The sequence below is a fragment of the Amblyraja radiata genome, chromosome 16 (genome assembly GCF_010909765.2).
Source record: "Amblyraja radiata isolate CabotCenter1 chromosome 16, sAmbRad1.1.pri, whole genome shotgun sequence".
Classification (NCBI taxonomy): Eukaryota; Metazoa; Chordata; class Chondrichthyes; order Rajiformes; family Rajidae; genus Amblyraja; species Amblyraja radiata.
The window spans coordinates 20,588,803-20,607,719 of NC_045971.1; the positions used below are offsets into that span (position 1 = coordinate 20,588,803).

General features: G+C 44.2%; 1 protein-coding gene across 1 annotated transcript in view; it reads right to left on the bottom strand.

Annotated features, from left to right (window-relative positions):
* The window catches only part of mpp2 (membrane palmitoylated protein 2), a 507,220-nt gene that overhangs the window by 36,532 nt on the left and 451,771 nt on the right, over positions 1-18,917 (bottom strand). Inside the window, 1 exon segment of the mRNA XM_033034794.1 lies at positions 2,995-3,147. Within this exon segment, the coding sequence (XP_032890685.1) occupies positions 2,995-3,147 (153 nt within the window).

Genomic DNA, 18,917 nt, shown 5'->3' on the forward strand with positions numbered 1-18,917 from the left:
CCTTAATGTACTTATAAAACTCTGGATTTGGAGATTGTTGAGTTATTGGTATTAGAGGGTATTAGAGTCATTTATAAAACCTAGGTAGTAAATAGAGTTACGATGACCAATAGCATGATATCTGTGAGTGCAGAATTGGTGCAAGTGCAAAAACATGAAACTAAAAACCTTAGTTCCATATGCTGGAAATGCTCAACAGATCAGGCAGCATCCGTGGAGAGAGTTAATGTTTCAGGTCAGGGACCCTCTGCCAGAATTGGATTTCCTACTTGAAACATTGGCTCTGTTCTCTTCCTACAAATACTGCCTGACCCACTGAGTGTTTCCAACATCTTCTGTTTTTATTTCAGATTTCCAGCATTTTGATTTCATCAGAAGTGCAGAATACACGGTCATTACGCTTCAATGTAACAGGGAGTGTTACGGAAAGGAGGGTACAGCACTTTATTTTCTAATCTAATCTATGTTTGTATATTTTGTATGATATACAGGTGCTGAGATCACAGGACTAACACCATAATTAAATTTGGAATGGGTGCAGAGGAGGTTTAACAGAATGATGTGTGTAGGAAGGAACTGCAGATGCTGGTTATACACCGAAGGTAGACACAAGATGCTGGAGTAACTCAGCGGACAGGCAGCATCTCTCAAGTGAAAGAATGGGTGACGTTTCGGGTCTCAACTCATTCCTTCTCTCCAGAGATGCTGCCTGTCCCGCTGAGTTACTCCAGCATTTTGCGCTCAACATAATGATGTCAGGTATTAGCTGCAGTGAGAGATTGGACAGACTTGGATTGTTTTTTCTGTAACCCCAGATGTTGTGGGGTGTATATAAAATTATGAGAGGCATGGATAAGCTGGACCGTCAGAATATTTTCCCCAGGATGAAAGAATCAAATACTAGAAAGCATACAGTGCATTCAGAAAGTAATCAGACCCCTTCACTTTTCCACATTTTGTTACGTTACAGCTTTCTTTTAAAATGGATTAAATTCATTTTTTTAAATCATCATCTACACACAATACCTCAGAATGAAGAAGTGAAAACAGGTGTTTAGAAATTTTTGCAAAGTATTTAAAAATAAATAACTGAAATATCACATTTACATAAGTATTCAGACCCTTTGCTATGACACTCAAAATTGAGCTTAGGTTCATCCTGTTTCCATTGATTATCCTTGAGATGTTTCTACAACTTGATTGGAGTCCATCAATGGTAAATTAAATTGATTGGACATGATTTGGAAAGGCACACACTTGTCTTGATAAGGTCCCACAGTTGACAGTGCATGTCAAAGCAAAAACCAAGCTATGAAGACAAAGGAATTGTCCGTAGACCTCCGAGACCGGATTGTGTTGAGACACATATCTGGGGAAGGGTATAAAACAATTTCTGCAGCATTGCAGGTACCGAAGAGCACAGTGGCCTCCGTCATTCTTAAATGGAAGAACTTTGGAACCACCAGGACTCTTCATAGAGCTGACCACCTGGCCAAACTGGGCAACCGGGTGAGAAGGGCCTTGGTCAGGGAGGTGACCAAGAACCCAATGGTCACTTTGATAGAGCTCCAGAGTTCCTCTGTGGAGATGGGAGAACCTTCCAGAAGGACAACTATATCTGCAGCACTCCACCAATCAGGCCTTTATGGTAGAGTGGCCAGACGGAAGCCACTCCTCAGTAAATGGCACATGACAGCCCACTTGGAGTTTGCAAAAGGCATGGGAAATAAGATTCTCTGGTCTTATGAAATCAAGATTGAACTCTTTGGCCTGAATGCCAAGCGTCACATCTGGAGGAAACCAGGCACCGCTCATCACCGCCAATACCATACCTATGGTGAAGCATGGTGGTGGGAACATCATACTGTGGGGATGTTTTTCAGCGGCAGAAACTGGAAGACTAGTCAGAATCGAGGGAAAGATGAACTGAGCAAAGTACAGAGAGATCCTTGATGAAAACCTGATCCAGAACGTTCTGGACCTCAGACTGGGGCGGAGGTTCACCTTCCAACAGGACAACGACTCTAAGCACACAGCCAAGACAATGCAGGAGTGGCTTTGTGACGTCTGTGAATGTCCTTGAGTGGCCCATCAAGAGCCCGGACGATCGAACATCTCTGGAGGAACCTGAAAATAGCTGTGTATCGACATTCCCCATCCAATGTGACAGCATGAGAAGATCTGCAGAGAAGAATGGGAGAAATTAACCAAATACAGGTGTGCCAAGCTTGTAGCGTCATACCCAAGAAGACTTGAGGGTGTAATTGCTGCCAAAGGTACCTCAACAAAGTACTGAGTAAAGGATCTGAATACTTATGTAAATGTGATATTTCAGTTATTTCTTTTTAATTACTTTGCAAAAATTTCTTAACATCTGTTTTCGTTTTTTTATTATGGGGTATTATGTGTAGATTGATAATTTAAAAAATGAATTTAATCCATTTTAGAATAAGGTTGTAACGTAACAAAATGTGGAAAAAGTGAAGGGGTCTGAATACTTTCTGAATGCACTGTAGGTCTGAGGTGAGAGGGGCAAAGTTTAAAGGAGATGTACGGGGCAAGTTTCTTACACAGAGGGTTGTGAATGTCTGGAATGTGCTGCAGGGGGTGGTGGTTGAGGCAGATACGATAGTGGCATTTAAGAGACTTTCGGAGAGACACACAGATATGCAGGGAATGGAGAGGTATAGATTATGTGCAGGTAGGTAAGAGTTGGTGTCGGCATCATGTTCGGTACAGACATGTGGGCTGAAGAGACTGTTCCCGTGCTGTACTGTCCTATGTTCTACACATTCAGAACTGTGGCAGAGATGTTAGTTACAATTTCATTCATTGGCCCTAGCTACTAGGCAAAATCCACACTCTGTAAGTACTTTAATGTACATGGATAACATTACCACCCAACGAATCTCAAGTGCTATTCAAACTAGAAATTAAATGCATTTTAACTCCAGTTAAAATTTAAAAAAATTAATTGTTGTGGCTGCATTTCACCTGAAAATGTGGTTCTTGGAGAATCTGAGAGAGTTCTGCTGCAGTGTCATTCTCTTTGGCAATTGGGGTTATATCATCGATGATCTCCTTCACTAACTCCAAGTTGTTATCACTCACAGCTTCCAGCTGAGTGTCTTTCAGCTTCTCGTGGGCCTACATGATAAAAAAAATCAATTTATTAATAAGAGTTGGTATCGATATTGGTTTATTGTTGTTACGTGTAACAAGATACAGATGCCTTTGCTTGCGTACGATCCAATTAAATCAGATAATACCATACAGGATAATACCATGTATACCATACAATACAGATAACACCACATAATCAAGCCTAAACAAATACAACAGGTAGTGCAAAGAGAAAAATGCCAGAGTATAGAATATAGTTTTACAGCATTGTAGCGTAACAGTTAAAGAGAAAAAGTTCAGCGTCTGCCATGAAGGTAGGTTGGAAGATCAGGTTTCACTGCTAATTTATGCGAGGAACCATTCAGTATTCTGGTAATTGAGGGGTAGAAACTAATCCTGAATCTGATGGTACGTGCTCTCCAGCTTCTGTATCTTCTGCAAGAGCGGAGAAGAGTAAATGACCGGGGCGAAAAAAGTCCTTGATTGATTATGTTGGCTGCTTTTATGGCAGGTCTACAAAGTGAAAGGTTCACAGGGAATATCCATTATGGTAGAAATTATATTTGTGACATTTAATAACATTCACATGTAGGTGTGAGGAAATGTATGATCTGATTTCCTATAAATATTCAATGTCAATAATTTGTTTTTGGCTCCAATGGCCATTGTGTGCATCTAGAGAAAATGACAAAGGATAAATTCTAGTTCCATGTCTGTTAATTTGGATAGATAGTCTTTATCATATCTATTGGATAAACAGTGCAATTCAAATTGTAGCACAGTTTTCCTCTTGGCTAAGATATAACACTATGCAGAGGAGAGAGAGCATCAGAATAATATATAATTAAAACTCTGCTATGTAACCTCCCTGCAATTGGCAAGACAAGTAGATAGAATGGTAAAGGAGGAGGATGGTATGCTTGTCTTCATTAGTCGGAGCATTGAGTATAAGGTTCAGAAACTCATGAGGCAGCTCTATAAGGCTTTGGGTAGGTATTGCGTGCATTTCCGGTCACCCTATTACAGGAAGGATGTTAAGAATTTGGACAGGGTACATTGATTTACCAGAATGCTGCCTGGTTTAGGTGGTATCAGCTACAAGGAGAGGTTGAACAAACTTAGATTGTTATGTCTGGAATGCTGGAGGCTGAGGGGAGACCTGATAGAAGTATATAAAACGATGAGAGGCATAGACACAGTTAGAAACTTTTCCCCATGGTAGAAATGTCAAAGACCAAAGGGCATAGTTTGATGGTTAGAGAGCCTTTTAAAGGAGATGTGCGGGACAAGATTTTTGTTTTACACAGAGAGTAATAGGTTTCTGGAACATGCTGCTAAGGGTGGTGGTGGCGGCAGATACGATAGTGATTTTTTTTGAGGCTTTCAGATAGGTACATAGATAAATGGAAAAATGTGGATCATGAGCAGGCAGATGAAATTAGCTTAACGTGGCATCATATTTGGCACAGTCACTATGGGTCGAAGGGCCTGTTTCTGCACTCTATAGTTCTATGTTCCTTGACGGAAAAGACATAAGGAGCCAATCGCCTCAGGGGCCTGTCCCACTTAGGTGATTTTTTCAGGCGACTACTGGTGAATGTCAAGTTGCCGGCAGTCGCCTGATACACCGGCAACTGGAACGGCGACTGTCAGAGTGGAACACGAATACACACACACACACACACAGACACAGACACACATAGGAAGGCAACCTCATCTGCATTACACAGCTGCATCTCTTCACCAGATAAAAGCTTAACAGGGTCTGACCTCCCCATAGGAGCATGGGTGAAGCTCAACAGACTCCGCACTGGAGTTGGGCGTTTCAATTCCAGCCTGTGGAGATGGGGGCTCCGCCAGAGCCCAGCCTGTGAATGTGGAGCAGAACAACAGACAGCCAACCATGTCATCTCTGAGTGCCCGCTCTACCACCTACCAAATGGAGCTCAGGGCCTGGCAGACATTGACACAGAGGCAACAACCTGGCTGCTCAACAATCGGCTTGAGATCTAACTATTGCTTTGGTTTATTTATGTTTCATTCGCAAGAAGAAGTAGACACCCCCCCCCTTCCTACACGTTATTCAGGCGGGGACAGGGCAAGCGGGGGAAGCGCTGTCTGAGTGAAATTCACACGGTGCAAAGCCAATGTGATACAGACACACACCGCGATGAACAGGAAGGTTGGCGCTGTAATTAAGATGGTGAAAGCTAAGTGTACGGGAAGGGTCACGTAAGTCCTTTAAAAGATATGGGGGGGGGGGGGGAGAAAGAGGGGAAAAGGAGTGGAGACAACTGTTAAGAAGCCAAAGATACACGGCTGTGAAGCTCGGCAGGCATTAACATTACCGGTTGGTTATCCTTGGTTCTGAAAACTACTGCTTACGTTTTTTTCCCCCAATGAGCCAATAAAATTCACCAGTCAGCACCGGCTACAACCTACGAGAACCTTCGACCTCCTGGCAACCCACCAGGACCTCCTGCCGACCCACCCACGGCACAAGAATTCTCGCTACTCTCCATGGCGGCTTCATTCTGGTCACTGCTAATTTTTCAACATGTTGAAAAATTTGCGCCGACCATAATGAGGCCGCGACTAGTTCCCAGAATACGGGAAATCCACACGACCATGAAGGTGACTACCCGGCAACCACCCGCGAACATGTGGCGACCAAGTGGCGACCGCAGAGTCTCCTGCAGTAGCCTAAAAAGTCGCCTAAATGGGACAGGCCCATTAGTTACAATGTTACTACTTAATAGTTGCGCAAACATGTTTTTATGAAGATGCAGCCAAAGGTCAATATTAAAGGCATTATAAAAATAATAATAATGGATGGGATTTATATAGCGCCTTTCTAATACTCAAGGCGCTTTACATCGCATTATTCATTCACTCCTCAGTCACACTCGGTGGTGGTAAGCTACTTCTGTAGCCACAGCTGCCCTGGGGCAGACTGACGGAAGCGTGGCTGCCAATCTGCGCCTACGGCCCCTCCGACCACCACCAATCACTCACACACATTCACACACATTCACACACAGGTGGGTGAAGTGTCTTGCCCAAGGACACAACGACAGTATGCACTCCAAGCGGGATTCGAACCGGCTTGAATTATAGACTTGAATCCAAACGTATATTAAAAAGTCTTCAACCAGGGCCGGATTCAGATGAAGAGAGGCCCTAAGCTGTTCCACTTGTGAGCCCCCCCCCCCCCCCAATCCCCCACCCCCACGACTAGAGGAAGATGGTCCACCAGATTGACACCGATTTGCAGCCGAGCGTGGCCAATGAGATAAGGGGCTGGAAAGCTGTGCTTTATTTATTTATTTATTTATTTATTTATTGCCACAGCTAGTGTCGAGTTATTGGCTTAAAACACTATTATTCTGAAGGAGGGCAAGGAAAATTACTGAAGGGTTGTTTAGAGACTACAGTGCGTTGTGACAGCATATGTCAGAAAGGCCTATGACAGTGTCAAAAATATTATACACCTTGCAGGGCTCACACATAATTTTTTTTCTCTGTTGTCAGCCGGGCAACCTTGGCAGCTTTTTAAGTTGCCAAATGACAGTTTAGGTGGTCATTTAAGACGGTTTGCATGACGCGTGCGATAATGTGCTTGGGCAAAGTGCGTAGATATCAGTCGGAATTATGTTCAATGAAGCACTCACATATTACTTCTGCTTCAAATAAAGCCACAAACTAAACATATTCACCAATCAAGACATGATATATACCACAATGACATGCAGCAAAATTATAATACAGTATCTCAACTCTTTTTACACGCTGCAATGAATGCAATTTCTATTATTTCTTTCCACTTCCAAACAAAAATGTGGTTGGAATATTCAGTGTATGATCAGCCTCGGTGAGACCAAGTGCAGGCTTGACGATCACTTCGCACAACACCTCCACTCAGTTCGCAATAACCAACCTGATCTCCCGGTGGCTCAACACTTCAACTCCCCTTCCCATTCCGAATCCGACCTTTCTGTCCTGGGCCTCCTCCATGGCCAGAGTGAGGCCCACCGCATATTGGAGGAGCAACACCTCATATTTGCTTGGGGTAGTTTACATCCCAGCGGTATGCACATTGGCTTCTCTAATTTCAGGTAGCCCTTGCTTTCTCCCTCCTTCCCCTTCCATTCCCAGCTCTCCCACAGCCGACTGTCTCCGCCTCTTCCTTTCTTTTTCATGTCACCCCCCTTGCCACACTTGTCGTTTTAATTAAGTTCAAGACTATGGGGCTGTACATTGGCCATAAAGTTGCTGCCTAAAAGTGCCAGAGACCCGGAATTGATCCTAAATATGGGTGCTGTCTGTATGGAGTTTACTCCTTTTCCTTTTGATCACATGGGTTTTCTCCAGGTGCTCTTGTTTCCTTCCACATTCCAAAGGTGTGCAGGAACCTATTTCAGACCCAACCCAAAATGTAATATTTTCCTTTTGTCCAGAGATTCTGTCTGACCTGTTGAGTTACTCCAGCTTTTTGTGTCTATCTTCAGTTTAAACCAACATCTGCACTTCCTCCCTACACACACAATACTATACGATAGAACTTTATTCATCCCAGGAGGGAAATTGTGTGTGTGTGTGTGTGTGTGTGTGGGTATATATATTACACACACACACACACACATATATATATATTTATATAGTTATCTATTCATATATAAATATACACCATTTTGTTTTCTCGTTTATAACATTGTTTACAGAGTACTATGTTTGCATATTCTGTTGTGCTGCTGCAAGTAAGGATTTCATTGTTCTAACTGGGATGTGAGAGAATAAAACACTCTTGACTCTTGACTCACTCGGCTAATGTGTGGCCAAGCAATGGTGGCCAAATCTCCCACTATTCAAAGAACTAGTGTACGGGTGATCAGTGGTCGGCGTGGACTCGGTGAGCTAAAGGGCCTGTTTCCACGCTGTATCTTTAAATTAAACTAAGACACTAAAACCAGAGGGAGTCTAAAGAAGGGTCTCTACCCGAAACATCACCCAATTTCTTCTATCCTGAGTTGCTGGCTGCTCCATGGAGTTCCCCCGCACAATTAAAGCATGGAATAGTCTTCACCCTACTATAGTTACCCAACCAGATGCAACTAAATTTAAGGTACCTCTTTTTTCCCCAAGAACCCTTTTTTGATTAAGTCCAAGTCAAGAGTCAAGAGAGTTTTATTGTCAAGTGTCCCAGATAGGACAATGAAATTCTTGCTTGCTGCAGCATAACAGAATATGTGAACATAATACAGAACAGGAGATAAAAGTTCAGTGTGTTTATATACCATAGACCATATATATATACAATAAATAAACAGATAAAATGCAATAGGCTGTTATTGTTCAGCCCTCCACCACCTCCAGTTTAAATTCCATTTAGAATATTTATGGAGGACCAGGAAACCAGAAGCAAGAGTTACTCCAGGGAGATACTCCTGATCCAGGGTCAGGGAGTGATTCTGCGTTGGTATTCAGCGCTGGCGATGAGGCAGCGACCGGACAGCAATGGCGGCCAAATCTCCCACTATTCAAAGGGAGGCAGGGCGGCCGATGATGTGCGGGCCGTGGTTGTGCGCATGTGCAGGGGGAGTACTGCAGGCCACAGCAATGCGCATGTGCAAGGCGGCCTAGAGCCCGGCGGCCCGAACACGAATAGTGGGGGGAGACACAGAGAGAGAGAGAGAGAGAGAGAGAGAGAGAGAGAAGAGAGAGAGAGAGAGAGAGAGAGAGAGAGGAGAGAGAGAGTAGAGATGAGAGAGAGAGAGAGAGGAGAGAGATGAGATAGAGAGGAGGGAGAGAGGACGAGAGAGAGATGAGAGAGAGAGGAGAGAGAGAGAGGAGAGAGAGAGAGAGAGAGAGCGAGAGAGAGAATGGGAGAGAGGAGAGAGAGAGAAAGAGAGAGAGAGAGAGAGAGAGAGATAGAGAGGGGGGCCCGCCCAGAGTTGAACGGCAGGTGGCCTGCCTTGGCCGGAGGCTCCCTAGATTTCGAGGCCCTAGGCTTCAGCCTATGATGCCTAGTGGTAAATCCGGCTCTGCGAGGCCCCCCTAGATCTCGAGGCCAAAAGCTGAAGCTTGTTCAGTGTTATGTATTCGGGATGCTTAGCACACTTGAATAAAGGCTCGGACACATAATTACATATGCTAATTATCACATACCTAACCTTCAGCTTATACGTAAATCCGGCCATGACTTCAACTGGGTTGTTCCAACCAGTGAATTGATATGAGCATCCTTCTGCACGCAAATGGACCACTTCTGAAGAAGAATTAATTAAAATAATACCAATACACTATCACCAGACATCTAACTCCAAGTTAGATTTAGTTCTTAGGGCTAAGTGAATCAAGGGATATGGGGGGAAAAGCCAGAACGAGGTACTGATTTTGGATTTTGGATGATCAGCCATGATCATATTGAATGGCAGTGCTGGCTCGAAGGGCCGAATGGCCTACTCCTGCACGTATTTTCTATGTATTTCTAAGTAAGAAGTGATGTATATATCTTCGCGGGTCAGACAGCATCTCTGCAGAAAAGGAATGGGTGATGTTTCTGGTCGAGACCCTTCTTCTCAACCAGAAACGTCACCTATTCCATTTTCACCAGCTTCAGTCTAAACCAGCATCTGCACTTCCTTCATAGATACATAGATACATAGAAAATAGGTGCAGGAGTAGGCCATTCGGCCCTTCGAGCCTGCACCGCCATTCAATATGATCATGGCTGATCATCCAACTCAGTATCCCGTACCTGCCTTCTCTCCATACCCCCAATCCCTTTAGCCACAAGGGCCACATCTAACTCCCTCTTAAATATAGCCAGTGAACTGGCCTCAACTACTCTCTGTGGCAGAGAGTTCCAGAGATTCACCACTCTCTGTGTGAAAAGGTTTCTTCTCATCTCGGTCCTAAAGGATTTCCCCCTTATCCTTAAGCTGTGACCCCTTGTCCTGGACTTCCCCAACATCGGGAACAATCTTCCTGCATCTAGCCTGTCCAACCCCATAAGAATTTTGTACGTTTCTATAAGATCCCCTCTCAATCTCCTAAATTCTAGCGAGTATAAGCCAAGTCTATCCAGTCTTTCTTCATATGCACGTGTATATATCTTTGCTTGAATAGCTGAACGTTTAGCTTACTCAGCTCTCCAATTAAAAATCTAGTGACAAGCACATATTATGGTAAGCTTCTTACTACTGTTGCAAGGGAGTAAGGCATCTCCCAATGACATTAATTTGACATTAGAATCTCAAAGAGCTTCTTATTTCTAAAATTAATTTAAAATTGTAATTTTCTAAATTATGTTTAATTTGACGGCAGTAGAATAATATTGACTGTAGAAGTAATATTGACTGTCGTAATCTAATACTGGGCTACATTTTACCGTTAATCCTACAATACCACAGCAAAAGAGGTACAATTTTTAGTTAATGCTTTTTACATTTTGCAAAGAGCAGAATAAAGTGGGAACAGATGCATAAGATTATCGGGGTTGAAATATAAAATCGCAACTCGTAATTAAATTTGTTTATATTTTAAAATATTTTCAATGCACGTGCACTAAATTAGTTCTTTAACTCAGCATGCTAAACAAAACTAGGCTTCAACATTCCATTAAAATACATTTTGTTTTATATCTTAGGCAACAATGCATTAGATTGTCAATACCTGGGATTTTCATCCTACCATTGATTTCCTTTGATTATAGTGGAGGACTGCAGTAATGTTGTGGAGAAAGATTAAATCACTGATGTTCCAACATTAAACCCTACTTACAGCAAATCTGGAAGCTGTTTTCCGTATCACTGAGATATAACACTGACTTCTATAGGGCCATCATTATCATTTCAAGGTCAGAATTTGAGCTATGAACTATTCCTGGCCGAATATGTTCACTGCTCAAATACTGACCTTGAAACTACATTGGGGCCGAGTTACTCCAGCACTTTGTGCTTTTTTGTTTGTAATACAGCATCTGCAGTTCCTTGTGTCTACATTTTACTGCTCCACAGCTAAATCTCCTCAATGTATGCCTATTTTGAAGTTCCCTTCCTCTCTCTGATGGATGTTCTGCTCCCCTTCTGATTCCTGAGTCTGAAGAGGGGTCTTGACAACAAATGTCACCTATCCATGTTCTGTAGGGGGCGCTGCTCTGTGCAGCAGCCATGTCATGCAGCTCGTCAGTTTTTCAACCTTTTTTTATTTTTTTAGTATGTTTTAAAGTCTGTATTTGATGTTTCTTCATGTGTTTTATGTGGGGGGTGGTGTGGGGGGGGTAAGGGGGAAACCGCTTCGGTTGCCTCCTCCACGGAGAGGCGAGTTTTTCCAGGTCGCCTCCCCCGTGGCCTAACATCAAGGAGCGACGCGGCCTTTCCCGGAGACGCGCCCGGGGCTTCAGCGGCGGGCGCAGTGTGGACTCTCGGCGTGGAGCGGGCGACCCTCGCTGGGGCTCGCTGGAGGGGAGCGCTCCGTTTCGCTGGCCCGGGGCAGCCGGCAGCCTGAAGTCGCAGCCTGAAGCCGCGGTCTGCAGAGCTCCAGCTGGTGCGGCGTCTACAGCCCGGGATCTCACGTTGGGGACCCGGGGGAAGAAGAAGCCATCACTGACGGCCCGCGGCCAACTTCTACCGTGGGGCCGGCATGGACTTACCATCACCCCTGGAGGGGAGCTTCGACCGCTGGCCCTGCAGTCTACGGTGCTTCTGGCTGCGGCGGGGACTTTAAATCTTGACCGCCGGCCTGCGGCCTACACCAACTTAAAGCCGCGGTCTCCGGTGAGGAAGAGCCGATCCTGGACTGACTCTGGACTCTGGTCCTGACCACGGGGGGGAAATGGAGGAGGACTGGCCAAATTTTGTGCCTTCCACCACAGTGATGAATGCTGTGGTGGATGTTTGTGTTACAGTTTTATTGTGGTTGTGTGTTCTTTATTATTGTATCGCTGCAGACAACCCAAATTTCCACCAGCCTGGCTGTGTGGCAAATAAATTATATCTATCTATCTATCTATCCAAAGATGCTGCCCAACCCACTGAGTTACTCCAGCACTTTGTGTATTTTTTTAGCATTGGTATATTATTTTCAGTACTGGTTTATTATTACCAGTATAAGCGAGTTCGGAATTCTGAAACACGCAAGGAATCATGGGATATGTCAAAGGTCACTGGCTATAATGAAAAAGTGAACAAGGTGCTGGCTGCATAAACTGTATGTAAATTCCTATCTTTATTCATGATTAATGTGTAAAAATATATTCAATATATTTTTTATAATTAAAAATATATTTAATCTGAGGAACCGGGATGTTGGGTAGCGGAAAAGCGGGTGTAACAGCGAGAGAGAGAGGCAGATGCCAGTGGGAGACGGGAGAGTGCGCACAGACCCGCACTTCGTCTGCAGCCTTGGTCAAGCCCATGTCCCCGGAGCCGTGGACGCTGCCGAGTCGCCGCTACAACCCCCCCACCCCCCCCCGCAGGTGGCGCCTGAGCCAGCCCGGCCCTGCTCCTACTCCCGAGGAACATTCCTTTTCTCCGGGGATGCTGCCCGTCCAGCCGAACCACCGCAACACCCCACGCGCACCCCCACCGACTGCCGGCTCTAGGCGCCCACCAGCGCCGGGGAGCTAAGTCAGGGGCCGAGCGCAGGCGGGGGCGTGCGCGGGGTGCTGCGGTGGTTCGGCTGGACAAGCAGCATCCCCAGAGAATAGGACTGGGTGACGTTTCAGGTCGAGACCCTTCTCCAGAGATGTTGCTTGGCCCGCCTGTGGCCAGCGGTTGGCCCCCACCGCCACCATACCTCTCTGTCTGAGTCACAGCACCCTCCACTGAAGGGGCCAACTGATGACCACTGGACAGGGACAGAGGTATGGCCTGCGGACCCTGGCCCGCCGGGGGACGGCCCTCCCGGGAACCGGAGCAGAGCCAGGCTGGAACCGGCGCCGAGCCATCTGTGCGCCGGCTGCAAGCCTGGCCCAACACCTCCGACCGCCTCCAGACGGGGACGGGACCCCCGGGGTGGGACGGGGACGACCCAGCGGCGGCTCGGCGGCGCCGGAGACCCATGCGCGTGCCCGACCCCGACCATGAACCATGACCCTGACCCCACGGAGTAGCACGAAGCATAAAGTACTCACAGAAATTAAGGTCTGTTAACCAAAGATAACACACAGCAGTTCCGCACCCCCCAATGTTTATCTGTAGTGACCTATGACCTGGGCATGCACAGTCGGAATACCAAACTCACTTATTGCTATTTTATTATCGGGTGTACCAAGATACACTGAAGAGCATGTGTTTGTGCTGTTCCAGAGACGTGGAATGTTGCTTTTGCCCAGCTGGAGAAGAGGGAATGACCAGAATGAAAAATGTCTTTGATTACGTTGGCTGCATTCCCAAGGCAGCAAGAAGTGTAGATGGACTCGATGGTGGTGAGTTGAATCTGTGTGATGGACTGGGCTACGTTCACAAGTCTTTGTAATTGCCTGCGGTCTTGGGCAAAGCTTTTCACCAAACCAAGCTGCGATGCAACCAAAGCATGATTTTTACGGTGCACCTGTAAATGTTGGTGAGCTTTGTTGGAGACATGCCGAGCTTCCTTAGTCTCCTGAGGAGGTGGACACATTGGCGTGCTTTTTTTTTTTGCCATAGCTTGCATGTGGTTGGTCCAGGATAGATTGTCAGTGAGATTTCATGAAATTTAGTCACAAACCAAATGGTCATCATGATAACAAATGACAGCAACGCTTCTTTTGAAATCACTTGGGATGAAATGATGCCATACAAATGAAGCTTGCAACTGGGGTCTTGCAATGTTGCCAGCAATTGTCTCAAACCATCTGCTGACTGCTCTCTGATGTTCTCAATGGCCCTTCTCAAATCGTTTTATCCAACTCAGTCCCACACGATCCTGACACACCTTTGTGGGCGGCATGGTGGCGTACTCCCAGCGCCAGACTCCCGGGTTTGATCCTGTCTATGGGTGCTAGTCTGTACGAGATCTTTGGTTTCCTCCCACACTCCAAAGACATACAGGTTTGTAGATTAATTGCCTTAGCAGCAATGTAAAATTGTCCCTAGTGTGTGTAGGGTAGTGTTGATGTGCAGTGATCGCTGGTCGGTGTAGACTTTGTGTGGTCAAGGGCCTGTTACCACCCTGTATCCCTAAACTAAACTAACCCTTTCCTATGACTTCATACATACAACCTTAAGGTGTGTGCTGACTGTAGTTGGGGGGGAAGAAGGGAGATATGAAACGTTTCTGCCCTCACTGGCCTCTTACACTGCACACATCCCTGCAGATCATAGAGCGTAGAACAGCACAGCAGAGGAACAGGCCATTTAGCCTAAAAAGTCTGCTCCAAACATAATGTGTAGGAAGTGAACTGCAGAAGCTGGTTTAAACTGAAGATAGACACAAAATGGTGGAGTAACTCAGCGGGACAGGCAGCATCTTTGAATAGAGGGAATGGGTGATGTTTCGGGTCGAGACCCTTCTTCAAACATAATGCCAAGATAAACTAATCTCATCTGCCTACACATGATCCAAGCCCCTCCATGAACAGCATAACAATGCGCCCACTGCCTTCTGTGTAAAAAAACAAAACACCCTGTATCATTTTCTGCAGTTCTGCCGCTCATACACAGTGTGAATTAATGTGTGTAATACCCACTTTTCAAGCATCTTGTCATATTTCCAATGGTTCGTGTATAATTTATATTTTTCCACGATCAAAAACAATTATCCGAGGCAGTCTGCACATTTCATCTTGAAAGCCATGTACAAAATGTCTAATAATTATCTGCCTTCAGAAATATAATTATTCAAAGAAGCAAAATGCTAATTTTTGTCGGGTTTTTTCTTCCAGGTCACTGAGGTCATTAATTAATTAATGATAGAAAGCATTAGATTTCATTAGCCAGTACCGTAGGGAGTCACAATTGTGAAAATCTTATTTTACAAATAATTGAAGAGCTTTCATTCAGCTCTGAAAATGAAAGGGAGTGATAAAGGAGAGTGTCAGACTTTAAAGTCCACTCATTCATGAAATCTGGTAGATAGGAACCGATCCGACACATTGTCTATCCATTCCCTCCACAGGGAATGCCTGACCCACTTTGTGCTTAGCCTAAGATTCCAGCATCTGCAGTTTTTTGTGTCTCAATTTTACTGCCTACTTTAAAGAAGTTCTCCTCCTCTCTCTGATCTGTGTTCTGTGAGACCCTCTCTCACTAGAGTTTCAAGAAGGGTCCCGACCCAAAACATCAACTCCATCCACAGATGCTGCCTGACCAGCTGAGTTGCTCCAGCACTTTATGTTTTGCATGAAATGTGGATTGTTGTTGCCTATCCATATATACCCACTGAGTGTGTTGTGAGCTTAGTTCAGATGTCATTAAAGGATCACCTAGATTGGTGAACCTGGAATCATATTCAAGCTGGAAATTCTAAAGGTGAGAGATGCTCTTCCCTTAAAAACACAAATGAATCAGTGATGTTTTCACAACTTTTCATGGTTATGATTATTGATTCTGTTTCTGCCAATTTTCAAATTGATTTAATCATGCAAACGAATTAAACTATTTAAATATTTAAACTATTAAATAGTTCCCTTGAACTATTGAACTATTGCATTGATGGAAATGCCAAAGACTGGAGTGCATATCTTGAAGGAGAAAAGAGTAATGTTTAAAGGACATGTGTGGGGAAAGTTTTTTTTCATAGGGATTGGGTGGTGGTGGAGGTAGGTATGATAGTGGCATTTAAGAGTCTTTTAGATAGGCGCATGGATATGCAGGGAATGGAGGGACATAGATCATATGCAATCAAATGAGATTCATTTATCTTGTCATCATGATGAGCATGGAAATTATGGGCTGAAAGCTCTGTTCCTGTACTGTACTTTTCTATGTTCTACGATGGAACTTAAATAAAAGCCTTGTGACATCTAATCCAGACCTCTGGAGCCAACCACAGTGGTGGCACAGTGGCGCAGTGGTAGAGTTGCCGCCCTACAGCGCCAGAGACCCAGGTTCAATCCTGACCACGGGTGCTGTCTGTGTGGAGTTTGCTTGCTCGGCCTGTAATCGCGTGGGTTTTTGCCAGGAGCCCCAGTTTCCTCCCACATTCCAAAGATGTGCGGAATTGTAGGTTAATTGGCTTCTGTAAATTATCCAAAGTGTGTTGGATAGAACTAGTGTATGGATGATCATACATCAGCGTGGACTCGGTGGTCCGAAGGGCATGTTTCAATGCTGTATCTCTAAAATGAAAACTAAAGAAACTAAACCACACATTTGCTGACAACAATGCAATGTTACTGCATCCGCACAACTCATTCTAGTGAGTGCGCTTCAATACCTCGGTTTTCCATCTGTTGGCAAATTGCAACAAATTACCTATGGTAAAGAGTTTCAATGAAATAACTTCCAGACCAGGCAAGATTCAATCTTACGCTTGGAGATTCAATCTCCAAATTTCACATGCATAGGAACTCACATCAAAGTTTTAATAAAAGGCTTCAATTGACACTAGGGCAGGCAGCTTCTCTGGAGAACCTTCGACCCTTCTTCAGACCCAACTCGAAACGTCACTTATCCTCTATCTTCAGAGATGCTGCCTGTCTTGCAGAGTTGCTCCAGCACTTTGTTTTTTTTTATACAAACCAGTATCTGCAATTTCTTATTTCTGTCAAGAATTCACTGACTGAATTTAAATAAAAGGAAATAAAATCGCGAATTATCATCATGCAATTTTGGAACTGCTCCCTTTCCAAGATTCTTTCTGAATTGAAAGTGATGATATATTTAGGTGGAGTCACAACTCTAGAAAGTCATTAAAGACTTATACAATACAATACAATACAATACTACTTTATTAGCCATGTATGCTTTGCAACATATGAGGAATTTGTTGTAAAGCAGTGCATTTTTACATGGTTTCTTATTATAGTAAGGAAATTGTGTCATGATCACATTATGTCTAAACTACAAATACAACTTTGTTTTGTGTAAGACCAGATTCCCAGAGCTAGACATTTGTGTTCAACTGGTTTGACAGACGTTGTTTAAAGTAAACATATAATGTTGCTAAATACTCTTTCTAACCTCTACAGGTGTATTGCAGAGAGCATACTGACTGGTGGCATGACGGCCCGGTTCAGTGACAAGCATCCCTAAGATTGAAGGTGGTAGCAGGAAGTGGTGGACATAGCCTGGTCCATCACGAGAATTATCCTCCCATCCATCAAAGAAATCTACAGGAATCGCCACCTCACAAAGCAGCCAATTCTACCCCTATCACTTATGAACTAATGAACCTTACCCTTAACACACTCTTATCTCACTGCCATCACCAAAAAACAGGTACAGGAGCCTGTGAATCATAACCTCCAGGTTCAAGAACAGTTTCTTCCCAGCAACTATCAGACTCTTGCGATGGAGTTGCTGCCTTACAGTGCTTTCAGCGCCAGAGACCCTACCTCAACAACAATCTGCTATGGACTTTGTATGCCGCTACTTATTTCAGTTAGCACAATGATGGCCTGGTTAACTAGTATTACTACAAATTTTTAGTATTATTGACTATTATATATTTATTTGTATTATTGTGTTAATATGCCTATAAGGCTGCAGCAAGTAAAGATTTCATTGTTCTGCTCCTGGTGCATATGAAAATTAAACACACTTGACTCCAAACAACCCTCCCCTGTGCTCAACCAGGACTCGCACCCATATCTCCCCATCTCTCCCCCTCTACCTACATTCATTCCTCTGGCTTCACAAGGCTAAACCCATCTTCGGGTTCCAACCCAAAACATCACCTATTCCTTCTCGCCTAAGATGCTGCCTGACCCGCTGAGTTACTTTCGCACTTTGTGTCTATCTTACATGCAAACTCCAGACAGACAGCAGCCGTGGTCCCAATCAAATCTGGGTCTCTGGCACCATGAGGCAGCATCTCCTCAGCTGCACCACTGCTGCTTTAAAATGTGCACTCAAGGCCAATCTCTTGGTCTGATACAGTCAACACTGATGAATTTTGTTCATTTCAATAAGATCACCACTCAAATTTATAAAATCACGAGTATGCATGTTTAATGAGCTCAAACTTTCCAATTTCCCACCATCCCCAGAAATCAATTCTGTTTATCCTTCCACCACGGTAACCACGATAAACAAATTAGATTTTTGAGGCGATGGTGGGATTGTGGTAAATGGGAATGTTAAGTGTGAATTCAGTAAGACGGAATATTGATCAAAATAATTTTTAATCCCCTCCTATGCCTTATGATTCCAGTCCCCCAATTACTAACTAAAGAGCTAAACACGTTGGTTGGTTGTGACTATTGAGGTGCCCTCAACAGATCAGGTCAAATTGTTTTCCACATTAAAGACAAATTTCACAGAGGGATCCTTAAGTAGGCACGTTAACAATTACAAAGAACTGTTTCGATGCTGAGCCACAAGTCGTTGAGTTTCTTGTCACATACACATGTCCAGTGAGGTACAGGTACAATAACAAAGTTTGCTCACAGCAGCATCACAGGCAGACACAGACAAACGCACAACTACATAAAATGCACGTAAAAATTGTAAACGTAAAATAGATAGCCAAAAAATAACACAATACGAGACAAAAAACATCCAAAACTTAATCGGGAGAAAACAAGATCACAATCGTGCAAGAGGTAGATCATTGAGCTCTATTGTTGAGGTTAGGTTAGACATAACCATGAGACTCCACGCTATTCTTGCAATAAATTTGTTAAAGTGTTCATCTTCCATAACACATAC